General features: G+C 36.7%; 5 protein-coding genes and 1 long non-coding RNA gene across 7 annotated transcripts; 3 read left to right on the plus strand and 3 right to left on the minus strand.

The window, feature by feature from the left end:
* The first annotated feature begins 727 nt into the window (after positions 1 to 727).
* LOC140759647 (chitin-inducible gibberellin-responsive protein 1-like) lies at positions 728 to 4,065 on the plus strand. Its single transcript, XM_073096261.1, has 2 exons — positions 728 to 839; positions 2,214 to 4,065. Exon 2 carries the CDS (start codon positions 2,256 to 2,258, stop codon positions 3,879 to 3,881), a length of 1,626 nt encoding a protein of 541 aa, XP_072952362.1. The 5' UTR covers positions 728 to 839; positions 2,214 to 2,255; the 3' UTR covers positions 3,882 to 4,065.
* A 149-nt stretch (positions 4,066 to 4,214) lies between these two features.
* Positions 4,215 to 5,851, minus strand: LOC140759648 (transcription factor bHLH117). Its single transcript, XM_073096263.1, has 2 exons — positions 4,984 to 5,851; positions 4,215 to 4,336 (listed from the first exon to the last, which is right to left on the minus strand). Exon 1 carries the CDS (start codon positions 5,845 to 5,847, stop codon positions 5,023 to 5,025), a length of 825 nt encoding a protein of 274 aa, XP_072952364.1. The 5' UTR covers positions 5,848 to 5,851; the 3' UTR covers positions 4,215 to 4,336; positions 4,984 to 5,022.
* Positions 5,852 to 6,634: 783 nt separating this feature from the next.
* LOC140759751 (pentatricopeptide repeat-containing protein At4g18975, chloroplastic-like) lies at positions 6,635 to 9,790 on the plus strand. The gene is made up of 6 exons (XM_073096395.1): positions 6,635 to 6,802; positions 6,879 to 6,931; positions 7,026 to 7,119; positions 7,253 to 7,396; positions 8,376 to 8,588; positions 8,875 to 9,790. Exons 1-6 carry the CDS (start codon positions 6,716 to 6,718, stop codon positions 9,067 to 9,069), a joined length of 786 nt encoding a protein of 261 aa, XP_072952496.1. The 5' UTR covers positions 6,635 to 6,715; the 3' UTR covers positions 9,070 to 9,790.
* Positions 9,791 to 10,553: 763 nt separating this feature from the next.
* On the minus strand, positions 10,554 to 11,258 carry LOC140759185 (uncharacterized). The gene is made up of 2 exons (XM_073095678.1): positions 10,882 to 11,258; positions 10,554 to 10,756 (listed from the first exon to the last, which is right to left on the minus strand). Exons 1-2 carry the CDS (start codon positions 11,184 to 11,186, stop codon positions 10,699 to 10,701), a joined length of 363 nt encoding a protein of 120 aa, XP_072951779.1. The 5' UTR covers positions 11,187 to 11,258; the 3' UTR covers positions 10,554 to 10,698.
* Positions 11,259 to 14,794: 3,536 nt separating this feature from the next.
* LOC140759128 (uncharacterized) lies at positions 14,795 to 17,613 on the plus strand. The gene is made up of 5 exons (XR_012104201.1): positions 14,795 to 14,952; positions 15,319 to 15,352; positions 15,861 to 15,945; positions 17,228 to 17,317; positions 17,394 to 17,613. It is a non-coding gene; the product is annotated as an uncharacterized lncRNA (long non-coding RNA).
* A 191-nt stretch (positions 17,614 to 17,804) lies between these two features.
* On the minus strand, positions 17,805 to 22,267 carry LOC140759127 (uncharacterized). 2 transcript variants are annotated; one of them, XM_073095604.1, is made up of 4 exons: positions 21,305 to 22,267; positions 19,622 to 19,796; positions 18,976 to 19,051; positions 17,805 to 18,882 (listed from the first exon to the last, which is right to left on the minus strand). In XM_073095604.1, exons 1-4 carry the CDS (start codon positions 21,565 to 21,567, stop codon positions 18,482 to 18,484), a joined length of 915 nt encoding a protein of 304 aa, XP_072951705.1. In that variant the 5' UTR covers positions 21,568 to 22,267; the 3' UTR covers positions 17,805 to 18,481. The 2 variants fall into 2 exon arrangements, with proteins under 2 accessions (XP_072951705.1, XP_072951704.1); XM_073095603.1 differs by having other exon boundaries at positions 18,958 to 19,051; positions 21,305 to 22,264.
* Positions 22,268 to 27,306: the final 5,039 nt, after the last annotated feature.

The raw sequence follows: 27,306 nt of genomic DNA on the forward strand, positions 1-27,306 counted from the left end.
TTTAAAAGTCCAGACCCTACCACTTAAAGGATAGTCTTCTTGGTTACTCATTGTGGGTGATGAGTAGGGGTTCATTAAATTAGAACGAATCTGATCACTATCTTTTGTCATCAAATAAAAGAACAAATTGTACACATTTTCTTTTTAATATTATAACTTTACCACTTTATAACTTTATGGTTTCACATAATATCTCATTACCTTCTTTAAATATGTCTTGAAAGAAAAGGTTGTTTAACTAAATTGTGAAAAATATAGGGTTTGGAATGTAAGTATCCAAGCTAAGGACTGCTTGTAATGCTCCAAAGTACACGCGGAACAGCGGACCGCGTGACAGAGATTATCTGGAAGACTGGATGTGATCCAACGGCGGATGTTTGATCAAATTGTCAACGCGGTTGGAGCTGGCAGGAAAGTTGAAATCGTTCTGAGCCGTCCGATCGGGATCGCTCGTCGGACTGTGACTCCCGTACCCACGTCAGCCAGACTAATAAGAGCGAAGATGCTACTCGCCACGTGTCCCTCGTGCATGTGGCCTCGTGTGACCCGATGATCCAGCACGCGAGATGGCTCGCCTTGGGAGACGCCGTTAGGTGGGGCGCTCTGGCCGTTGAAATTTTGAACGCGGGATCGTTGACTGCTGGTCACGTGATACTTGACGCCGTTAGTCCGTACCGCCCCTTCCCTATAAAGACACGTTCCCGAAAAGTTTCGCTCCACGCCTCCACCGTCGAGTAGTGTCCATAACCAGATATAAGAGAGAGAGAGAGAGAGAGAGAGAGAGAGAGAGAAGGAGAGAAGGGGAGAGAGTTTTGGATCGATTTGATGATTCTTTAGAGGTAAAATTTGATTTTATTCCTTGCGAAAATTTGGTACTAAATTGCTGTTTTTAATTTTTCTCTGGAATTTACTTTGATCTTTGCGCTTAGGAGATTTCTTTTTTGATGATCTTGCTGCTTGTTTTGCATAGTTAACTCTATCTACTTAATCTGTTTGCTTATTCTTCTTTTTCTTTCAGAAAATTAGTGGTTGGCTTCTTAGGAAATAGTTGAGGGATTGATGTGGAATTCATTGTGCATGATTTCATTACAAAGAGTTTTTTTGATGATGATATTAAGACCAAAGAGAAAAAAATAGTCCATATATTCTTTCTTCTGGAGCAGTTTTTTACCCCCTTTTACTAAGTCTATCTAGGAAATGTTCATAGAGGAAAACTAACTTGGGTTGCAAGATGTGTGTTTGTTATTAGAGCTGGGAGTGCTTTTCTCTTCAGAATTTTTGTGAATGGTTTACTTGTGCCAAAAAGAACAAGGAAGAAAAGGAAAAAAAGGATCAACTTTTGTTTGGCATTTACTTTCCTGTTAGTCTGGTGGAAATGGAAATTGGCTGGAATTGACTTTATAATCGAAATATCCCCATTAACATATCCACTTTGTGTCTATTTTGTTGGTAGAAAAATGATGAATCACAGCTAGAGAAACCTTTTTTGAGAGGGAAATGCTTCTCTTTATTCTTTGTAACCAAGCATGTGGTAGCCATAGTGAAGTAATCTTTAATCTACGATAGGAAGTGCTGAACGAAACTTTAAGAATAATTTACTCACAAAGTCCACGAAATCTTGGAGTGAAGCATTTAGTGATATTAATTCGTGGGTCTTTAAATATCAAGTCATTTCTGTTGAAGCAAATGAGTATAAATCGAAGTTATGATGTCTTAAGACTTATTTTCAGCTGTTGGTACCTTCTTTCAGGTGATGTATTCTATAATTTTATATCATTAAGGGTTAAGAATTTACTCACCTCTGCTTTCAGTGCATGAAGTCTAGTCTACTACTTTTTTTTTCTAATCATTAAAGAATTAGTCATATAAGGTTTTAGATGGAGCTATCATTTCAGCATGAAATATATCCTCTTGGTTTATTAGGATGCTACCAGGTTGCATACTTATACATGGACTTATCCATCATGATCTTCTGTAAAGTTCAGTCATTTTCTTAAGTATATGAAGCACACATTATGATGCATAAGTATATGCATTCTAATTCAGTTTGAAGTATGGTGTTAAACCTTGAAATTAGTGAGTTTTTATTCCTTCTCTCAGCAATTATTCTAGGAAATTATGGTGTATTCTTCATGCAGCAATGGGCCTATCTGTTGACAGTCTGCTACTAGTTTATTATCTTGTCTGATATCCTGTTTTTCTCGGACATACAGAAACTTCACAACTTGATGAATAACTGATGATCATTCATTACCATGAACTTGCACCAGTTCAACTATGGATTGACTGGTCCTCAGGTGTCCTGTGAATTTCCTTCTGCATGCTCTGAATGGTCAGTGAGCTCAGATAAGTTTGTAGGCAACTCCCCTGATCACTCCCTCCATTCCAGACAGCTCCAGTGGGATAATTCATCTCCTCTTAGCAACAGTTTGGAACTGCACGGTTCCAGAGAAACCATCTCAGTGGCCAGTCATCCCCGATACTCTCCTCTGGATACCAACAACTCTCTTCCGGAAGGTATCATGAGGGTGAGGCATACTCTAGAAGAGATTGAGACTGTCCTAATGGCCCCTGACACTGGTGAGGAGACACCTAGCAGTAATACTGACTTGAACAAAGCCAACGATGGTCGGCTTACAAAGCGGGCTTTGAGCTTCGAGGGACGCCAGGAGTCACCCACTTCCAGCAAATTTCCGACGACATGCGCTGGAGTTCATCCTGAGAAACGCCGGAGAGGGATGAGGGAGGATCCACAGAACAATGTGAGGCATCTGCTAATCAAGTGTGCAGAGGCTTTGTCCGAGGACAATATAAATGAGTTTGAAATGCTCGTGGAGGAAGCTCGCAGTGCCGTTTCCATCAGCGGAGATCCCGTCCAGCGTGTTGGCACTTATTTGATAGAAGGATTAGTAGCGAGGCATAGGTCATCTGGTGCCAGAATTTGCCGCGCGCTTGGGTGCCAGGAGCCTGGGAGCAACGAGCTCCTGTCATACAGGAGAATCTTATATCATATCTGCCCATACTTCAAGTTTGGTTACATGGCAGCCAATGGAGCGATTGCTGAAGCTTTGAGAAATGAGGACAGGATCCACATTATAGATTTCCAGATATCTCAAGGGACCCAATGGATCACCCTGATACAAGCATTAGCTGCAAGGCCTAAAGGTCCGCCGCATGTCCGGATCACAGGGATTGATGATCGGACGGCGGGATATGATACTCGTGGAGAAGGCTTGCAATTTGTGGGGAGAATGCTGTCTGATATGTCTGAGAAATTCAACATACCTCTCGAGTTCAACGGCCTGCCGGTGAACGGGCCTCAGGTCACACGAGAAATGCTCGATATTAGGCCCGGGGAAGCAGTCGCAGTGAACTTTGCTCTCCAGCTGCACCACACGCCGGATGAGAGTGTGGACGTGGACAACCCCCGGGATGGATTGCTGCGGATGGTAAAGGGGCTGTGTCCAAAAGTGACTACCTTGGTGGAGCATGAGTCCAACACCAACACAGCCCCATTCTTGCCGAGATTTATGGAGACGATGGATTACTACTCCGGGATGTTCGAATCGATCGACGTGACATTACCGAGGGAGAGCAAGGAGAGGATAAACGTGGAGATGCATTGCCTGGCGAAGGACATGGTGAACATCATCGCCTGCGAAGGGAAGGAGAGGGTGGAGCGGCATGAGCTCCTGGGGAAGTGGAGAGCAAGGCTGAGCATGGCGGGTTTCAAGCCGTACCCGCTTAGCTCGTACGTGAATTCGGTGATAAAGAAGCTGCTTGGATATTACTCTGATAACTACACATTAGTGGAGAAGGATGGGGCAATATTACTAGGTTGGAAGAACAGGAACCTGATCTCAGCTTCTGCATGGTACTGACACTAGTAGGCAAAAACCCCATTAGGATGCAGGCAAAGAACAGCTTGAATATTTTTTCAATTTCTTGTATGACCATGTATGTGAATGCCGCCGAGCTGGAATAGATATCTGAATAGGTTTTATTAACAGAGTGCTTATAGCATGGTGATGATGATTATAATAAAATTGGTTGGATTCTTAATCTCATGAGCTCTTCCATGGGTTGGTGTAGATTTTATCTAGCAAAATGTGGCCGGCCTACGAGCTTTAACAGTTTAATGAATATGGGTGAATTTTAACTATGGCAACAGTATTTTAAAGTAAGGGACAAGTTATACCCTTGCTTGATCCTTGGTACATCTCCATCTCCAGAAACTACTTTTCAGGGGTATTTGTGACATTTCGAGCAATTGCTCTGCAGGTATCTCTTTGCTCCGCAGATATCGGCAGGTACCCCACCTGTTACGTTTCTAGAACTGCCTATCGCCAGTGTAGGTGGTGGCGACGCAGTCGACAGAAACCAGCATACCAAGTTGTCAGAGTAAAATATAGAAAAGAAAAAAGAAAATCCCAGAAAGCAAATGTGCCTATCTTGTATATTATACATCAACCGTCATAGTAGAAATTTTGTCTTAACTTTGAATTATAAACATTTGATAAGAAAAAAATCGTAAGACATAGAGAGAGGAAAGCAAAAAGAAAGAAAGGGATATTATTTTATCTACTGATTAGTGCTTGTGAATCTCGAGGGGCATTCATATAGTTTGGGAAAGCTAATCCTTCTCTCTATATTAGTATTTCTGAATTGATATATATATATATATATAATATTAAGTAAATATGAGAAAAAAGTTCAACGTCAATAGAAGTGTATCGATATCGAATAGTAGAAATCACAAGGAGGAAGACATGCACTGAGGTGAAATCACAACTAGTAATCTATAATCTTGGTTAGCCGAAGCATTGCAGCAAAGTCCTCTCGAGAAGAAGGCTACCACAAGACACCCCGAAAAAAGAAGAAAACGAAAGCAATGCTGGAAAAGGAGCGGCATCTCGAAGGGTCTGCAGAAACTTGCCGAAAATAGGACTGGTTTTACGTCCCACCAAAACCCTAAACCCTCACCTCTGGCATCGGGAAGAACGTGGAACGGAACGGAAGAACTCATTCACCTCCTTCGTCATCGACAGCGGCGGCGCCGAGGAGAAGCATCGGCGGCGATAGGGTGAGTGCCGCCGCTCGCCGAAGCGCCGTCACTTGCTCCACAGAGAAGACGCAGACCCCGCGCACGTAGAGCTTATCCTGGACCACTGGGGAGTTCACCAGCACCTGAAGCAGCTGCTGCCGGTTCAACCGGCTCAGACCATTGATCGCCGGCTCGGACGTTCCAATGACCGGAGCGAACCAGGCCGAGCAAACCGGCATGGTCTGGAGAGCGGTGACCTGCGCCTCCAAGAAACGGATGTACTTGCTCGCGTCCTCCAGCATTGTCGCCGTGTCCTTCTTCTTCTCCCACGGCATCAACCCCTCGAGGATCCGAGTACGATCGCTAATATTCTTCCGCCTCCGCCGCGAGATCTCGCTCGCCGGTCTGAACCGCTTCTGGGAGGGCTCTATAAGATAGATCGGATCCCCAGCTACTGGAGGCTGACAAGGCGAGCTATCCATCGGATCCGGGGGTTGTTCGAGGGATCGGAGGGCAGGGAGGTGGTGGAACCCTGGGGATTCGATCATAAGAGGGGTCTGGACTCCGTTCTCGCTCGAGAAGGGCTCAATCTTGGGGGATTTGAGCTCCAGGGTTGGGTCCATGGGAGCAAGGGCGTTAAGGTTATTCACGGGGTAGCTCGAAGCGAGATAGCCCGGCGGAAGCGAAGGAAGGAGTCCGATCTGTGACGACGGAGAACCACCGCAGTCGGAAAAGTGGAACGGTAAGGGTCCGGAGAGACCTACCGGGTAGGAGAGAGAAGGGGAGACGAGGAAACGAGGCATCGGATTCTCTTTCTCCATTGGAGGCCGAAGAGGAGGAGGAGGAGATCAAGAGAAAGAAGCGAGGCGGCGTATATATATATGCATCTGAAATACACAGGGGACGCGTGTATGGAATTTATTGATTGGAGTTCTCATGCGCGAACGTACGACATTTTATACCGTTTCGCATGCCGGGACCCACATATTGCACGGGTAAACGATCGTCTGCTTCCCAGGAACATGAGTTATTTTCATCTATTTAAGCTGGCAGGTTTGATTAAATGAAAAAATGTTACATCTAATCAGAGCCTTTAATGTAACCTGATTGTAGATAAATCCTGCATCTATTTATGGAGACAATCCTATCCTGGATAAAGGGTGACGGCACCGCCAGTGCGGCTACTGGTCGACCCCGTACGTGGAACCTTGGCGATGCTGGCAAAATCTGGGCCGTTTGAATTAGAACACTAATTAATCAGACGGCTGAAGTTCGAGATAAAGGCTGGCACGTGCTCTTCGCTCGTGTGACGTGTCAGGGAGCAACCGGTGAAAGTGACGTTTCTGGAGACGTCCACAAGGTCATTCCTGCGGGCCGTGGCGATGGGCATTCTTTTTCCCTATAATTACGACAACGACATTCACTACAATTCTTAGCCAAAAACTCGAAACGTTGAAGCTTTTTGAAATAGAGAGCATTGTGGCATTCTAGTTATTTCGAGGAAAAGTTTGGTACTTTTTAAACGTCCGTGAGCGCCTAAAAATTGGCGGGTTTTATTGAGCCTAGGATTTGGGCTGAATCGTAGCGGACCGACTTGAACTGGCCCAGTCTCCTTATCTCCCACTTCTAGTCTTCTACCACCCCAATCGAAGCTTGGAAGGCTGGAAAGCCATGGCGGTGCTAGGGTTCCATCTACTTATCCGCCTCGGATCCTCTCGCTCGAGCATCTCTTGCTCCTCTGTTCTTCCATCGTCGACGGTATGCGTTCTTCTTCAATTCCCTCATATGTGGATCTATATTTGGTTCAAATTTCGCTAATTCAAAGCTTCTCCAGTGCTCGCAGAACGGAAGGAATGGTGATAACTATCGCTCGAGCCACCGGTCGTTGTAAGTAATCGTTTGAGTCAAATCAATGGTTTTCTGAGTCATACGTCGTTGTAGGTGTTAAGATTTAGTTGAATTGCCGTGATCTGTGTTTTAGGATTTTGAAGAAATCGAGAAGAAAAGAACACCATTTATGGAAGAAGAGGGAGTCGACCGGGTCTGGGCAGAAAGCCCTCAATCTTGTTAATATAGTAAGATATTATAATTGAATCATCTTTCGTATGTTCTTCTATGATATGCAATAAACTGTTATCTGTTGACTAAGAAGAGTTCCAAGACATTGGCCTATCCTTCTACAATAGTTCTTGAACCATTTTCTACTAGGTATCAAGACTTCCAAATGAGAAAGATGTCATCTATGGAACATTGGATAAGTGGACTGCATGGGAGACTGAATTTCCTGTTATTGCTGCAGCAAAAGCTTTAGAAATTTTGAGAAGACGAGGTCAATGGTTACGAATCATTCAGGTATGGTTTTATAAGTAGTTTACTAGATTTGTGTAATGTGTTCTTTTTTTTTTTTTTTTGACAGTCATGAAATGGATTAGGGATATATAGAAAAGTAAATCCAGTCCGTGAGTAATTTAAATACAAGTTATCACATCAATTGGCTACCAATTCTGGTGGATGAAATGAAGCTACTTGTGGAACCTCATCTATATATCTCTACTCTGCCACTATATAGAGTAGGCAGTGTATTAATGATAAGATTCCAATCCATATGGACTTTACTCTTATACTGTGGATGAATTGTGTTAATTATGAGCTATAAAGAGTCAAGTATTTGAGTGAAAATCCCAAGTGTTACAATATTTTCTCGTGCCGAAACTTATGTACTTCTATTTTGATCTCATGAATGGGCATCAATATCCAAGACATAGTGAAGCTCAAAAAGCTTCTCAACTGAAGGGTAAACAAAGTATCAGAATACTCATCAGAAAAGATAATTGCACTGGAGAAAATCTTTATTGCTTGAGAACAGTCATATAGATAAGAAAACACCATTTTTTCCTTGCTTTGTGTGGATATGAGAGTTTGGGCCCACTAGAGAGAAGCTGACGTGTGACAAGAGGTGAGTTCATCTTTGAATATTTTGAGATGTAAATAGGCAAAGTATTGGGAAATCAATTCAAATTCCTTAGTATGAAGAACATGCATCAACACCTATGGTTGTTTTGGCACTTGTAGCATCTCTTTCAAATACGGGGTATGGCTCATGTTGTTGCTTTCATGATACAAGAGCTTGCTGAAGCTAATGCAAGTTACATGAACCTGCACAATCTTTTTTTTGGTTTCTTTTTGCAGTTTTGTACCTCCAACTCTGATAAACCATGGAGTATTGGAGGAAAAGTGGAATTTTCCGTATTTATGATGCATTTTGACCTATGATGGAATGTTACATTTGGAGCACTTATAATTCTGGTGGATCTTTTCTGAATGTTTCCAGGTAACCAAGTGGTTGTTGAGCAAAGGCCAGGTACTCACGATGGGGACATATGATACCCTGCTACTGGCATTTAACATGGATGGAAGACTAGATGAGGCCGAGTCTATTTGGAATATGATTATAGAGACCCACACACGTTCAGTTTCAAAAAGGTTATTTTCTCGGATGATCTCCATCTATGATCATCATCATCTTCCGGATAAGATTTTGGAGGTAATGATCATCAATTGGATGCATTCAAAAAATAGTTAACTGTTTATAATTTATGCTCTCTATACAGCTTACAAATAGTGCTTTTGGAAGTTAACCTTCGTACTGTCTTATATAATGGTTTCACTGTGCATCAATTTTTTTTTTGTCTCAAGTTAAATATTCTTGAGTACATGATATTGCTTAGGGTAATTAGTAAAATTAACCTCAATCTTTTTCTAGTGGAATGATGGGGGCTAAAAGGCCAATTGAATCGGATGGCACTAATTTTTCTTCTGATAAATGGTAGGTGTTTGCTGATATGGAGGAATTAGGGGTGAATCCTGATGAGGATACTGCTAGAAGGATTGGAAGAGCATTTGCAAAACTAGGGCAGGAGGACAAACAAAAGCTGGTGCTAAAAAAGTACCTTAAAAAGTGGAAGTACATTTACTTCAATGGGGAACGAGTTCGTGTGCGGACAGAAGAACATTGGGTTCACTAGTCATATTAACCGATACATTGGGTTATCAATTAATCCATCAATAACTGAAGATCACGAGGTATTGCACTGTTTATGGGATACGCTTCTCGACTTCCATGGACTTAGGTTGGAAAACCATAGCAGTTCAAAGAGGGTTCACTGATTTTATCAGTGATGCACAAAAGATTATGACCTACCTGCGAGCTATATCACGAGATGAATCAACTATGCATCAAGGGAATACAAGTGGCTCATTTAGCAATCTTTAGCTGACAGGAACCTCAGCCTTCATTGCTCTGAAAATGTTTATGGTCACTGCAATAGGAGCTGCCATGGTGGTTCTAGGTCCGTGCTACTATGCTATGTAATTTTACGACACCGAGCAATCGATCTTCGATCTCCTGGAGGTTACCATAATGAGGCTAAGTTTGCTATTGTCACCGATTTAGACTAGCTTTGGGAATCTATTAGACCTGCAAACTTCTAGGTTGGTGGGAATTTCTTTATAGGGCCATGCTTATATTTGCTATGCTATGCGCTTCCATTATGTATAGTGCATGATGCTGTTAAACCAGATATATTTTTGGTTCGCTAACATGCCATTTTCTTTTTCTTGATCTTGTTGATATAATTGTAAGTACTTGTCTTCTCCTTAGAGATCGAACTCACCAAGCCTTTTGGCAGTATCGTGTGGGATAACATTAATTTGAGTCGCTCTATTTGATATATTGAATGCCCCGGTTTCTTAGAATTAAATCATTTTTCAAGGTTTAAATGTGATTCTTCTTATAAAATATATTGTAAACTGCTCTTAGAGAGTGTTAGCTAGGGGTGTAACTAAGCCGAGCTCTTTTCAAGGTTAAGTTGAAATGAGTTGCTCGATGAGTAGATTTAAGTTGACAGTCCCTCTCTCATCCTCTTCCCCTCTCTTTCTCTCATTTTTTTGTTCCCCTAACCCTCCCCCCACCCCATTTGCTTTACTATCTCTCAATCCATCACTGTTCATCGCCGCAATAGCTCTGTTGTTGCCTATTACTTACCTTTTTCCTCCCTCGCCGGCTTAGGTGATGACTAAACTTGGTGGCCGTTGGGTCACAGTTTTCTCGGTGATGATTATTTGATTTTTTTGCAGCTTGAAGCTTTGTTGCTTCAGATCCGTTTAAGATCAAAAAGAAACCTAATGATTGAATGAGTTAGGTGTACTTTATTCAAATCTTGTGTGCCGATACTTGTTTTTTCTTATAGTGTAGGTAAAGGAGCTTTTAAATTAAACTAATCAAGGTTGACTTTAACTCTAACTTAAATCAAACTTGAATTGAATTCCTCTACGTTTAATAAAATCAAATCAAACATTTAATTAGATTAAAAAGTAACAAACTTAGCCTTAATCAAGTTTGTTTCGAAATTAATTTTCATGATCAAGCTTGATTGATCTTAGATATGAGCGAGCTCAAGCCGACTTGCAGAAGTTTTTGAAGGTCATTTCTTGGTAAAAAAGAAATTACTTTTTAAAAAGAGAAGCTATAATTTAGTAACTTATCAGATGTATAATAAGAAAAACAAAACAAAATAAAAGCACTTTTGTACAGAAGGATAATTAATTACTGGATTACCAACTAAAATCCTATTAATTTACACCACATGAAGGCCTTAGAACAAGAAAGACATTGGAGTAAATGGTGGCGTCATCCCCGTGACTCCAAAATTCCTGAAGACAAAAAAATAATTCAAAAAAAATAAGTATCAAATATATTTCTTTTCTAGATATTAAGATAAGTTTGGTTTAATTCCCACCAAAATATTATATATATATATATATATATAAGAATTGACCTGGAATCCTCGTGATTCGTGCGAGGAAGGCCGCCTCCACCCGTCGACCTCCTCCTCGCCTTACCTGGTCCGCCGCCGCCGCTTCCCTTCACCTCCGCCACAGTCGCCGCCAGGGCGGTGTTCTCGGAGATCGCCTCCAGCGACGGCTTCCACGATTCCGCCCCCGTGTGAGACGCCCTCCGCCGCCTCGAGGACGTGTTCCCCGTCCGCAGTTCCGGCGCCGCCTCGCGCGACGGCGACGTCGAAGACAGCGGATCCGGCCGGCCGGATCTTCGGCCCCAAGGTATGAATTCGGGAAGCCTCATACCCTCTTCGATCTCCTCGTATTACCGAGAGATTACTTCATCTTGGTTCACAGAATCTGTGAGGTAGAAAACTCCGTCTTGCTTCTCGATTTTTATAGTCGCTTATAGCCATCTCCTCGTCGGTCAGATCACTCCTACAATGACCAATTTACCCCTGCTCGCATAATTATTTTTTTTTAAAAAATCCAACTAATTCATTACATTTTTGTGGAACAATAAAATATTAATATATATATATAACTCCGTAGAAATAGTCGTTATTTTTTAAAAAAATTAATTAAATTATATGTCAAATTTAAAAATGCTAATTAAACATAAAGTCTAAAAAATTAAATAAATTTTTTAATGCATCTAAAATAATACCCAACTCGCCAAATGGACACACAGAAAATAGTTGGTAGGTGATCTTAATTTGCTCCATTTACATATTTGACGTAAAGAAAACTCAATTGATAAAGCTCTTTGGTAGTGCAATGCTGACATCTCTCAAGGGGTAATATTATAATTTCCAGTGAATTGAATTATGTATTATGAACCAAATTGGGATTATGTGTTGCATTAATTTGAAGATATGACCATAAGTTTCTCATGGGTGTGAGGGAGATATGAACTTCCTTTAGTAGCTCTTTGGTTTCTTATTGGTTGATACCTAATATTTTTCTTTTCTCTTTAAAGCTATTTTGTTTCTATGCAAGCATATATAAAGACCAAAGGAATGAGAATGACTAAGTTTACTTTTCGCCAATAATGGACATCAATGAGTAGAAAATGTTGAATCACTCCAAAAAGATTCACTTTCATCTAGAAACCTTGTATTCTACTATGCCACTGAAGTTAGAGTTTTTGACCAAATTACCCCTCAAATTTATTACCAAATAGGACCTAATTTGCTGTAGTCTTAATAAAAACGCTAAAATAATCAGTATTTTATCTCTAAGTAAAAATACTAATTAGTTCAGCGTTTTTGTCTTGTTCTAAAATGCCGATTAGTTTAGCGTTTTATATATATAAATTTTTTTAACTTAATCTTTTAGCGGTTAAGAAAAAAAATTACTTAAGGATAAAAATGTTGAACTGATTAGTATTTTTATTAGGGCTACAGTAAATTAGCCCTTGGTAATAAGTTCAATAGATAGTCTATTTTAGAAAAAAAAAAAAAGAGGGCTAGAATGGTCAAAAACTCGTGTAAGTTAGGCACCTCTCAAGTCCTAATCTAGTTTGGATAGATATTCTCCTAACTTAAATTCTATTTCAGCTAAAAGCTTAAGCTAATTGAGAACGATGGATGAAAGAGAAATTTAAATTTCTCCCATAAACATTAGGATTGAGGTCATATTAATTAGAAATTACACCATTGGCTGGAAACTTATAATTAGGATTTTCCTTTTAATATATTATAGATAGTTTTATAGTATGTAGGAAAAAGTGATCTTGTCTTTGAAACTAATTTTATTTTCAAGTCATGGGACCAAAAATTAATTTGTATTTATTGCGAGCTTATTGCCTGAATTGAAAAGGAATTAAACTAATAAATGTGAATAATTCAACAAGTTTTGACACTAATAAATGTGAATATGCTTAGCTCTTCAACAATCTCATATTTAAGTATATACTCTTCAAAAGTCAATCTCTCTCAAACTTTTATTTCTAACTAACCTTTAAAACTCCATCAATTTAGCTACTGAGGGACATCATTTTCACACTTATTTGTATATATTTGTTTGAGTTATGGGTATTTTATATCATTTTGCATATTATTAAGTTACCGAAAAAATTCATAAATTTAGTGGAATATATACATAAATATGAAATTTAGAAGGATAGCACAGGTAAATAAGAAATGTTAGAAGGGTAAAAAAGAATTTAAGTCTATTTTATTAGGATATGTCAATAAATATTATATTAGAATATGAAATATAAAAATTAAGTTTTCATAGTAATCAACTTGGTATCAGAACCGGAGGTTATGTGTTTAAGTCTTATCGTCTCCATCTTTACCTAAAAATAAAAAAAATTACTCATTTAAATTAAATTCATTTTTTAGGTTTATTAAAATATCTCAGCCGAGAAGTGAGAAAGGCATTAGAATATAAGATTTATTATGATATAAATGCTGAGCCGATAAAATTAGACACCATTGATATCATATTTTCAGTGAGACAAATAATAAATATAGAGATTTTACTTTTGGTTGGGATGGATCAGAGATGCCTGATTTCTAATTCATTTTGGCTAGAGATGTAGTTGGGAGGAGCCCATCCTGGTGCTATTAGATTATATTTTGAGCCACTTTTGCAATAAATAAAGGGGGCAGACTAAATTATTAAAGTCCACTTCATACTTTCATTAAAAAATAAAATAAAAAGTTGGTAAAGAAAACAAAAAGGTCCACTTTTATTAAGTTCTTTATGCATGCAATCATTCATTGATCCCTTTAATATTTTGTTCTCTTTCCCTCGTGTTCATAAGTTTTGAGTCAAAATATTATTAGCTTTGCAAGTGGAAACATCAACATCTAGATATAGTGGCTGCATATTTGTTCCTCAAAATTGTAATAATGTTAATTAGATTATACAATTGGATATCATTTCTTAAAAAAAAAACTATTTAAAACATGGATAAATTTATTTATAATCTAAATAAATGTATTTATAATTCGACTAATGTATATAAATTTGTACAGTATCTTGTGTCACTTAATAGCCCGTTTAATAAATGTGTCATATTCGATGTTTAGAATTTCTAACCTTTTTAATAATCAAATTATGTATATGTCTATATTAACCTGTCCTAATTGTTATGGGGGCAACATTTCATGCACGCCAACACCTTAATCGGATGTAGATATGCCACCTTCCATCGAACTTCTATTCCTAATTATTATTTCAATAAAAATGCTTGTTCAGTTGCATTGCAGATGTAATTCATGGGTTCATATGTTGATACTGATTGCGCCTATTAAATTTTCAATTATAAATAAGTTGTTCAGGTCATATTTAGATTATCGTGCTATAAACGAGTTAATTTATCATATACACATCGACAGGTTGGGTGATAATTATTATGTCTTAAATAAGTTATTACATCATGAGATAATAAACACTAATACAATCTATTTATATTTCAACTAATGTATATAAATTTGTATATCTTGTGTCACTTAATAGTCCATTTAATAAACGGGTTATATTCGTGTTTAGAATTTTTGACCCTTTTAATAAACAAATTATTTACATGTCTGTATTAACCTATCCTAATTATTATGGGGGCAACATTTCATGCATGCCAACACTTTAATCGGATGCATTCAAATTGATCAAGATATGCCAGCTTCTATTGAATTTCTACTCCTAACTACTACTTCAATAAAAATACTCATTCAGTTGCATTACAGATATAGTTTATGAGTTCATATGTTGATACTAATTGCGCCTATTAAATTTTCAGTTATAAACAAGTTGTTCAAACGAGTTAATTTATATAAGTTATCATATCATGAGATAATAAATACTAATACAATCTATTTAATGATCATGTTAAGATATATTGATCGGTTTATAACCAAATTTGATTAGACTAAATCCAAACTCATTTAAAACTTTAGATCATCATCTTATCTAGTTATTGGGTCGGGTCGCCCAAACGCAATTCGTTTCTTGATTCGAGAATTTTAGAATCAAAAGAGAATTACTCCTAAGAAATTCTTCAAAGCCGTCGTCTCTTTTTCACCGCATCTCCCTCCCCATCGGTTTCTTCTCTCTGCGAGGTAGGCAACTCCTCTCACCCTGCTGTTCCAATCTTTGCATCTCTTTGGATTCTTCTTTCTTTGCGCTTTCTTCCCGTTTTTTTTTTCTTGATCGGATTTGATGGAGATTTCGCGATCTTATCGAATCTTTGTTCTATCTTTCATTTGATCTCCCTGCCTTCCTCAAATTTCGATCCTTTGGATCTATTTGTTGCCTAATTAATTGTAAAAGCCTGTTCTTTAATATGAGAAGTTTAATCTGATTCCGCTTCTTGTGCGGATTTAATGTAATTGTTCCTATTACTAGGGTTATCTTTCTACTTGCGTTCTACCGCATATTGCTCTGAAGCTAAAAGTGGAATTTGATTATTTTTTGTGTGTGTGCAGCTAAGGCCGACCATTTTAGGCACAGAAGAAAAATGTAAGTTTTATATTCTAAATTTATCTTTGAATTATCAGTATGACTTCTGCCCAAAAGAAGTTCTTCAGACTTGAGCTGGAATCGGTCATTTCTCGTGAATAATTTCTTGTTTGCATAATTGTATGGCCATTGCTAATAGTGATGCTTTCTTGTTTCTAGAAGGAGGTTTAGGGGGGTAATTTCCCTATATCCCCATCATTTATTCTCTATTTAATCACCCATAACCGTATGAGTTGTCTTAACTTTCTTGTGTGGATTGAAGATTTTCTTTTAATCAAACACCCCCCCTTAAGATTTTGCTCCTATACTTTTAAAAATGAAAATGATGCTATTTGACTTTGATTTGATGAGTAAGATGTAAACTAGAACAAATTCTCCATTATTTGAACTTGTTCTGCTCCTTTTGTATCAGCAATAACTCAATACCAATTATCAACTCTCTTGAAGAGAAGTCAGATTGGGAGAAACATGAGGCATATTCACGTATCTATTTTTTTCTTCAACTCAGGGCAGACGAAGAGGTCAGTGATCAGAAGAAGTACTTCGAGGATTCCTCCAAACCTAAATGCATTAGGCCTTTACGTGCATATCAGGTAGCATATTTGCAACTACTACATCCTCCAGTACTTGATTTTTTTTTCAATGCAGTTCACATAACGTGTAAGCTCTAAAAGACATCTTGGAATGTGATATCACTGTGGTTCTGCATATTACTTTTGTTTCTTGTTAATTACTGTAATTCTGATTTGCCACCATCTTCAACTTTTGAGTTCAATTGTTATTTGATCTAAATAATTTTTGCAAGTACTTTGTGGTTATGTGCAGAGTGTACTCTAAGCAATTAAGTCATATGCTAGTTTTATGTTTTGGTAGTACAATCATCCACATCACCATCATTCAGGGCTTCATTCAACAATATAGGATAGTTAGCACAAAATGCATGAGGTGGTTCTAGAAGAATTGACAATTTTTAGGGAAGTTTTCATGCTAATATTGACCCTCCAAGGAGCACCAATCTTGAACAGAGTAGAATCAGATAAGAGATGGGCATGTCATGAAATCTGTGAACTAGCTGACAGGTAGAGTTGTCAATATTTGTCGTTCTAGTGTTGGCTTGTTGGAATACATATGAGACACCATGCCCCCATTTTATGCCTTGCTGTCTAGGTCTGACCTACAATTTAATCTAGTAAAATTTTGCTATCAAAGTAGCAACTTTTGATATATAGACTTGTGTGTTGGAAACTACATCTTGGATCCTGAGAGAAGAGAGATGTTACTTGCTGTTGAAACATTCAAACCATATGCGTTAGTTCACTGGAACCTTGTTTATCTAATGCCTCCTGTTGTCACAATTGAGAAGTATAGTACACCATGGAAGATATGCTGGCAGATAATGTTGTGACACCTAAGTGCAGCAGAAGGATTATCACACAAGTTCCAATCAGTGAATTATGCTTAATTTGTATATTTCCAGTTTACATGACTACTGTTGCATGTAGCTTATTGACTCTTACTCCCTTGATGGTTGAAGAGATCATATGGCATTCAAGACATGCTTGTATTCTTCTCTTTAATGATGAATATTTTGATATGTTATATTCTACTTGTATTTAAACATTCTTGACATGTAGAAGAGAAGTCAAAGATTTCTGTAGTGTACTATTCGAGCCAAAAATTGCTATATCCAGTTCTTAAATACACCCTTTTCTGGTCGCTTGTTTTATCGAAATCTTAGAAATGATTGGCTATCAGGTGAACTCATGTTAACCTATTGAGTCCACCAAGTTGTTTTAACTTCAAAATTGATGTTTCTGATTCCATACTAATGTCATATACTCGCAATAGCAGTAAATAATTCTTTTGTTGAAACAGGCATGTGCAGAGAGAATCAAAGGAGAAGAATCGGGCCACAAGCACTGTACAGGGCAGTACTTTGATTATTGGTCTTGTGTCGACACTTATGTAAGTATCGTTTGCACATCCTCGTTTAATGCATGCATCGATCTTGATTACTAAATTTTCATTACTGCTAATGCAGGTTGCAGATAAGCTTTTTGATAAACTGAAATGAGCTTTTTGGAGTAAATAGCTTCCCTCTGATCTATTATCGTTCATAATTCTTCATAATACGAGATTAAACATGCTGCTTTGCTTTTCACATGCATTTTAACTGCTGCTGGTTGGGCTTCTTTTCAGTGCATGTTGTTACAAGTTTTGCTAACTCAAATAAACAAAGAACTGGAATTTTTATTATGCCACTCTACTGATCGCTGAGTTATTATCATAAATGATTGAAATGATAGTTGATTAAAGTCTTTTTGAATGCAAGAAGATAAGTAGAATTTTATAGTAAATACAAAATATTGGAAAGGAGAGAGAAACATCTAGCAATTATGATATTATGAAGAATTGCATTGACAACTATGATATTTAATTAAAATTTTCTGGTGGTAATTATATTGAAATCCATCTTTTGTTTTACTAAAAAGGGTTTTGATACTTTTGTGGATAAGACCCCATCAAACCACCTTTTTGTTATCATGGGTTTATTGACATTCGCTAGGGAATAGAGTTTAATTATTGTGAGATGAGTGAAGAGTCATGTCCGACATTAATTCAAAACTATTAGGTTTGCTCTGATTTGATTTCATCTAAAATAGAATTCAGTCGATTTCATTTGAAAATTAATGGATTTAAAATAAAAATCATCTAATTTTGTTGTTCCTAAGAAAGTAGAATTTTTATTTATTTAGAAAGTAGAAATTCACTATGTTGCATTTTCCTATTTCATCTTAGGAAAGCTATTAAATCAGACCCTAAGGTTCTCTAAGACTTAGATTATATCACTAATATACCAACAAAAAGTTTTGGAAGCTTAAAACAACAAATTTCCAGGAGAACTAGTTCAGAAAGAAAGATGGTTACAGGATGAACTGTTTGCATAGACTTATTATGCTAAATAAAAATCCATGTATACCAACAAGAATAACTTATGTATCTATCTACCATGTCAAAAAGATTAAAAAATTTAAGAACTCTTGAAACTAAACTGTTCAGAAACAAGATTGTTAGTACTAGCAGAAGCAGCTGCGGCAGCAGCAAAGACAACCTCGTTTTAGGCTATGATCATCGTCCACAAATAACAATCAAAATTGTGGCAATTGCAAGTATTACGAATGATCCAAAGATGTCTGCATTGCCAGTGTTAGTCTGAGTCTGGGTGCTCACTGAGTTACTCCCAGTTAAAGTCCCCGCAAGTCCTTGGAAGATATCTGACAGGTTGTTTACCATATCCAACACCATTACTTTAATGTTTTCAGTAAGTTCGATAAAACCTCTGCATCGAAATAAATCCAGTGAAGTATGAGTGCTAGAGGAAGCCATAGATTCTTCAGTATCTTCATCTCCTGTGTCCCTTTCACTTGCAATGTTACAAGTTCGAGAGTGAGCCATAGTTTCTTCTGCATCTTCATCTCCAGGGACGCTTTCACTTGCAATCTCACCTGACCCAGAATGGAGCACAGCTACTGCAAGAAAAGATAGTAGGAAACTTATTACTAATTATTTGTACGACGATGGAGAAATAATAAAATGGTGCTTACTGGGTTGATGTTTCTTGCAAAATTCCGAAACTTTTTTATTCTCCTTCACAGCATTCCAAACATTTTGATCTGAAGCAAGTGAAGCAACAACATCCTGCATTCCATGCCAATAGGGTAGATGAAAAAAACATTTTGAATGACCTTTTAGCAGTATAAATAGAACAATTAACGACACAAGTTTTCTAAAGGAAAAGAAAAGGAAAGAATAATAAAGTTCTGTTCTTTCTCTGTGGAAAAATCTCCTATTTAGCTATAATTAGCTTAAGGCTTCTCCTGAATATTCATATGATCCCTAGTAAATATTTCAAGTGATATCTATTTTGGTTAGGCAGAGATCTTAAAGCTAGTTATCTCTACGTTCTCTTCTTTATGTACAGAAATAGTTTCCTTTTGCCAGAATAACAAGACATTCTACTACAAAACCGATGAGAATGCTTTCAAGATCTGTGATCTATTCTCTGATTCATCTCTGTTAAAAATGTTCCATGAAACATGTAAAAGAAAGATTTTATTCACAAACATAAAATGCTCTAAACAGAAAAGATGAACTAAATGAACTAAGGCATAGCCAGACAATTTTATAATGCACTTTGGGATGATGTATCACTACTCAGTTAACAGTGTTTTCATGCTGGCAAACAGAAGGGAAGAGTGAAACTAGAACCTGAGCTTCAGGGTTCTCTCTTAGGAATGTAAATGCCTGGATAATGTGATCTGGAGCTGCAGAAACAATTTGTTGGCCTTCAGATATGGAAGCTTCGCTATCCGATGTTTCGAAGTACTCACAATCTTTAATCTCTATAAGGGAAACCTTTGTGACAGGTGGAGCAAAGTATACCCTGAAAATTACCTCATTAAGACTTCATGAGGTAATATCACCACCATCTAACTTTCTTCTAGGATCCAACATACATCACAACACAATACAATGCTGAAATAGAACAGCACATAAGCATAGAATATCCAACTTCAATAGCAAGGATCATAATACACAAGCACAGGATCATAATATATCTGTGTGGGAAATTTTCTCTTTCAAAAAGTTATGAAAATCTTATAAGGCGAATGTTCGACATTGTCAAAGTTATAATATTTATATAATCCAGAATTTATGTTCATATTGAAGCAAATCCATGTATATGTGTCAACTTTTTCCCCTGGATATGAGTACAATTGAAATTTCTAAATAAATCCATAATTGTTTCATATGGATGCATATAGATAACAGATATCAGATGTATCTACATTAATTCGTAGCAGATTGAGATAATATACAAGAAATAGATTAGAGGCTCACAGAATATTTAAATATAATAATAAATACCACATTGCTTTGGAACTAAAATAAACAATTAATTTAAGACAAATACTTCAATACACCCTTAAAAATTATAATCTTAATCCAACCGCTATAATAGCCAGTTTTCATACCCAAACCATATTACGTAAGAAAAAGAGTATATTAGTTAAGAAGATTAATTACGTGTGCCTAACTTTTTAATTTTCTTGTTATACCCTTAAAGATCTTAATCATTAGATCTTCATCAAAGTGATTGATAAACAATTAACTTTACAGTACGGAAGAAGCGCTCTACACGTTTTTTTTTCTTCCGTTAAGATTTCTCTCTTAAATATAATTATGCCTTAATTATAGGAGATATCATTTAATATTAAATAATTTAAATTTGATTATGTAGAGATAAACTTCAATTTAAATATAATTCTCTATCTCTATCTGTTAAAATTTAATCTCAAGCCTTAATTATAGGAGATATCATTTAATATTAAATAATTTAAATTTGATTATTTGGAGATAAACTTCAATTTACATATAATTCTCTATCTCTATATGTTAAAATTTAATTTAAATCAATCTTAAAATAACGGGAGATATATGTAAATAATAAAAAATAATTAAAAAGATAAAATATAATTAAATTTTCATCAAGTTAATTATAAAAGACATCAATACTCTTATTTTGATATATATACATTGCTCTTAGTTAATAATGATATATATATCTTTTACTTAATAAAATATTAAGATAATATAATTGTTAAAAAATAATGTGCAAGATTATATATCTAAATAAATTTACCCGGTAATATCTTTCATTCCTATTATACTCTTAAAAATATTAACCGTTAGATATTCATCAAATTTATTGATAAAGAATTAGTTCTACTGAAGAAACCCTCTTAATTTAAATATGGAACTTGTATAAAATATCATAAACCTAGATCGCGTTAATGGATTCTTCCATTAAGAAAGCCAAAGGAATCTTCTCTCCGACTCCAATGCACGAACGATTAAAGTTAAAAAAGAGGAGCGTGATCAAGAACTCACTTCTCGGCGATATCTTTGAGATCCAAAGTCGCCTCCTTTGCCTCCTCGATCGTCGGCACGGACTCAAAAACTAACCTCTGGGGCGAAGCAATCATCTCTTCGAAGAGATCACTCTCCTCCTCCGACCCGCCGGCGAGCTCCCACTCATCGATCACCGGGGCCTCTACCTTCTCGCTCGCCGCCAGGGGAGCAAACCGGGCGGACATGGCGTCGGCCGATCGGTAACCGGAGATCATGGTTCGGATAACTCTTCTCCCTCCCATTACCTCTCTCTTCTTCTCCCTCTCTAAAACCCTAGATTGAAACCACCTCGGAAGGGCGAAGGGCAGAACTCAGAAGTGACGGGGCACCGATGGTCCTATAAATCATCAACCTACACGACTAGGATGAGGACACGTGTTCATAGTCGCGACGTGTGCGGCCCTAGCGGCTCGAAACCATCACCCGTATATGGACTCTGTATCGGATCGGATAAATATATCAAAATCAATCACACTTTAGTTAGATAAATTCTCGGATAAGTTCCCATTTGAATCTTTTTATCTGATACCTTATTCCGTTGCGATAGTTATTCCAGAAGAATAGTTCTCACTTCCTCTTATTCTTAATTGAGAATCTCGTTGGGGTCATCAGAAGGTACCTCAGCAAAAAGTTTTCCATTTATTTATTCGTATTTATTCTTTGATTATATTCTTATTCCGATATTTTCTTAACAAGTTTGTTTACATGAAGCAAACGATGGCATATATAATAACCTGGGACAAAAATCTAATTATATAATATTTTACTATGAATAATCTATTGAACTCAGTAACTCTGCTTCAATATTATATTAAGGCAAACGCTTTAATACCCCTTTAAAAATTATAATCTTATTCTAACGGCTGTAATAGCTGAGTTATATTTGATTATATAAAGAAAGGGGTATATTAGTTAAGAAGATTTGATTATGTGTGTCTTACTTTCCAATTACATATTCTTTTCTTCCCTTAAGATTTCTCTTTTAGAAATAATTATGTCTTAATTATAAGAGATATTATTTAATACTAAATAATTTAGATTTGATTCTTGGGAGTCAAAAGATAAAATTTAATTAAACTTTAATCGAGTTAATTATAAAAAGATATCAATACCCTTATTCTGATATATATATATATATATATATATATACATGTTAAAGATATATGTCTTTTACTTAATAATATATTAAGATAATATAATTGTGGAGAAATAATGTGCAAGGTAATATGTTTAAATAATAATAATTATCTATTTAACTGGTAATATCTTTTAAAGTTTTTGTATTACTATTATACCCTTAAGGATTTTAACATTTAGACTTTCATTAAACTGATAGATAAACAATTAACTCTACGGTATAAAAGAAGCACTCTTATATTAATTCACTGTTTGCTCGGAAAGTTTGATTAGGTAACAAGAATTTTTTATTTTATATTCTAACATTAAGTGAGTTAAAGTAGTATTGAGCTAGCCCCGACTATAATTAAAACACAATATTTTGTATTTGTTTTTAGAAAATTGATAACTTATCTGTTGCCTAGATTTTAGCTAAGAAATACTCATTCAACATATCTTTTTAACCATATAAGCATAATGTCATAGATTGGTGAAGGATAGCAAGGTTGCTCTCTTAGATGCGTAACAATATATCAATCACAGACATCTGACGATTCTAGTTGCATCTGCTCAAATTTTCGAGCATGATTAAAAATGTTTTATGCATGTGAACAATTTTGCCATCACACGTTCATCGACACACCTGGATTGACTCGCACAAGCTATCTTCACCAAATCTGAGGTCGAATTCCACTAGCGATGAGATTTAAACGTAGGGGGTTCCTACATCCATCCTTTGCCAATTGCCACTAGGCTACCACCTAGATGGAAAATTTATGAAGTAACCCTCTACTTTCTAGAGAGTTGAAAATGTGGATTCTTGTGAGGTTTTAGCAATCATCTTACTATCTGGTCATTTGGTACAACAAACCTGGATTCATATGAAGTAACCCTCTACTTTCCAACTTTTCTCTCATCTTTTCTTCCAACTTTATTCACAAGTTCCTTGTTGCAAGTTACAATTCTCTTTCTACACTTTCTCACTACTAATTGTTCCTCTTTTGCCTGTATATAATACTTGCATTTTCTTATTGATGTACTTGAGGTACAGATCTGAGATGCATCTTAATGTTATCGGTAGTCAATGGAACAGGTTATTCTCTCTTCTCCAATGCTCTTCACTTCATGGTTTTATATTCTTTCACGGCATTCCTTTTAACTTCTTATAGGTAACAAGTGACAGAAGACTAGTAGAGTTGTGTTTCAGCAGCATAGCAGGATTAGATCAGTTTATTGTTTTAATAAAGAATCGTAAATATAAACCTGTAACCTCAGGAATCTATGGCTGCAAGAGCTAGGTGTCGATGCTCGTGTAGTACTAAATTTAGAAGATCATATTTGTTCACTAAGCTTTGTGAGGAATCATGTCTTGAATTCGATAGACATGCGAAGCAAATCTCTGAATTAGTTTGCTGAACTAACATCATATTTCAGATCCACAAATGGAGAGGAAGGACAGCTCAAATTCACTGGCTTTTGCTATTCCGTGATTCAGAAGAACGATTTGAATATGTAAGTTAGATAATTTAAGTTGCACGGGGCGACATATACAATCCTCGCATGTGAAGAAGCTTCCATATAATGAAATTTATCATAATGCCAACCAAGAGTGAAAAAAAAATAATTTAAGTTTGCAGATGTGGAGATGAGTTAAATATTGGTGATGCTGAATTTCGCATATGCTTATGTAGTCATTAGGGGGGACACCATTGAGATGCAATTCAAGATAGACAAATAACTTAACATAGTCTCAGAATTCTCCGGTACGAAGAAATTTCTTTCTTTTTTCCCTGTAGACAGAAAATGTAATGAAATCAGTTGATACCATGAATTGTCCTCTCTTTTCTGATGCTTTCTTCAACGTCTACATGAAGTGAGATCAAAGTTTTCACAATTGCTAACCCTATTATAGAAAATCAACTTGGTACACTAAACCTTGTTTGCTATACAAAAGTGCATTCTTACTGTATCAGATCTCAAGAATCAGATTCTATGATCTCATTGATTTGGTTATGCTAAGTGTAGCATAATGCTAACATTTTATATAGTTATTAGCAGTTGTCACCTGATTAGATCATTGTATCATAAGCAGTGCCAACATATGAATGCTTACATGTGAGCAACATAAGGAATCTTTGGCTGCAGAACTGCAAGTTGTCGCCTTTTTTGCCGAAAGCATGCTTCCTATGAATAATACTAATGTTGGCCTTCCAAATTCGCTATGAGGTTTGGTGAGGTAGCAATGCATTGATCTGTCCTTTGAGATCCATGCAGAACCAAAGACATTTTCAAATTTAGTATGTTAATGGATACTATCTTTCAGATCAAAACATAGAACATATAACTAATATTCACTGATTTGTTTACTCACTTTGTTCAGAAGAACAGATAATCTGATCAAATATTTGGATAATTCAATCACACGAGGGGTTGATCGTCACAATGTCCTTGGCGACAAACACCAGACTTCACATGTGAAGAAGCTTCGGATGCATGAAATTAGTCATTATGCCAACCAAAGATGAACTTATTTTAGATTTGCAGACATAGTGATGAGTTTTATATCAGTCATGCATGTGCTTAGTCATTGAAGGCCTTTGTCTCCTGTCTGAAGGGAGACATCGATGAGATGCTCTCCTGAAAAATAATGGATAAATCACTTGAATAGGATACTAGGAAAAGATTTAAGCAAACTGTAGAAGAAATCAAATCATACATCAAGACTTAAGATTCTTCTCAATTAATAGGAGCTACTGACGAGTCTCTGGGAGAAAATTTGTTCAAGATAGAAAGACTGATAAGAAATTATCTAAGGAGTCAGTCATTTGACTAGATCTTTGTGTAAAGTTTCCACTGATTGAGATCTGCAACATGGACAAAGAAGTCAATATCACAAGATCTGTTGCTATATGCCAACTAAGGTGGATTATTTATATGCACAAGTGGCATACATTTTGTAACATTCATCTTGAGCAGCTGAGATAACTGATACCGAAAAACATAATCTGATTTAAGTACTACTTATTCACATGATAAAAAATTTCCAGTAAAATTGGATAGTTAAAATCTTGACATAATCTTCAGCTGTTAGTAATTCCCAAATTTCCTTGTATCTATTTACAAAAGTTTAATCTTGACAGCATTTGCATTTGGAGTACTTGAATCCATTTTAGCTGTATCTGTGCCAGAGTTTCAGATTCCCAGACATTTCCCTTGCTTAAAATGCTCCTCTAGTATTGTGATGGACAAGAGGTCCTGCTACTAACTCCAAGAGAAATTAATTGTTAATTCTTGTCATTAAGTTGAGAAACAGGTGTCACTTAATTAATTCCTCTTAATTATCAATAGGAAACAAGAGACAAGTCTGAGCACTACCGCAGACCCACATTTGAAACTGTTCCCTCTCTTCAACTAATTAAACCATGGAATCCTTAAAGAACTTATCAAACTTTACAGGAAATCTCAATGAGGCATCTCTATAAAAGGCCACATCTCTCCCTCTCTCTCTCTCTTCATATCATCAAGTTCCATTTATAGCTCCAAAGCAAACCTTCTACCTCTCTTTGTAGTCTTCTTCTCTCAAAAGTTAAAAGTCTTTTATATATATATCTATCAAGCCATGGCTCATTTGTTTCTAGTTTGCTTGGTTGCTGCTAATCTTTTTGCAACTCTTGCAATGGCACGGCAATTTCCTGCCATTGTTCGAACCACTGCAATCCAGCTTGATAGACCAACTGTGGCTAATCCACCTTCTTCTTCTGGTTTGCATTCAACTGCTATGGAGTCGAGAGTCGCAGGCTCACCGCATAGCTCTCGACATGCAAGGCAGCGACCATTTGACAAGACTCTTGCTGGAGGAAAGATCATACTTGGTGGACTGGCAGCTGCTATATTTGCTGCAGTATTCTGCTACATTCGCATCACTAAGCGCAGAAGTGTGGAGCAAAAATCTTGAACCTATAAATTTTTCTACTATTTTTTTTTTCCTTCCTTTTTATGCAGATATTATGTTAAACAAACCATACACCTCTTTTGGGTGTCAAAGAAATAGTTAACTGTGACTAAATAAAGATTTTTCTTTTCAAATTCTGTTGTGTACTCTTTGAAGTTCTCTCATATCTGAAAATAGTTTAAGTATCACTCTGAAAAGCATCAATCCACAACTAGTAGCTCTTATCACCATGAGTAGGATTTGTAATTTAACTCAAAAGAAGTACATGCATAGATCAGATTTACTGATATCTCAAGACAAATCTAGTCAATTTCAGTATCTTTCATAGCATCTAGCATTTGAATGGACTATAAATTTGTCTTTGTCATCCTATTGGAATCCACCACTACCTAATAGTGCCTTTCTGTCTTCTATTAGTGCAAGACACTGAAACTTCTGAACTGATAGCAACTTAACTGGGTTAGCCATGTACTAGTTCTTCACCCTTATATAGAGAATATTAGGTGACATGATTCTATACCATCCTACCTCATTAAGCTCAATTGCTCTTTTTTCTTGACTAGCTTTATCTTCTCTTGGTCACTCCTTTGTTGGCATGACAAATTTCGCAAGTAGAGCAAGCCAATTCAGTTGAGCTTGTCATGGGCAACTCATTTTCATCTAGTCTGGAGCACCGCAATGAAATCGTGATTCATTCGATGAGTCAATTGCCGCAGGAGCAGTGATTCTAAGAGGGCTTGCTACTGCTGTTATTGCTGCAGTTTTTTGCTACATTCGTGTCACTAAGCAAAAAGTTGAAGAACAAGCATACAAATCAATATTAAGTGAAATAAATGTACTTATAGAAAATGAATAGATTATAATCATGTAAAAGAAATAATGTTTGAATGTAGAGTGTAAGATGGTTTCATCA

This window comes from Typha angustifolia, chromosome 4 (genome assembly GCF_048772165.1).
Source record: "Typha angustifolia cultivar Huaian chromosome 4, ASM4877216v1, whole genome shotgun sequence".
NCBI classification, from domain to species: Eukaryota; Viridiplantae; Streptophyta; class Magnoliopsida; order Poales; family Typhaceae; genus Typha; species Typha angustifolia.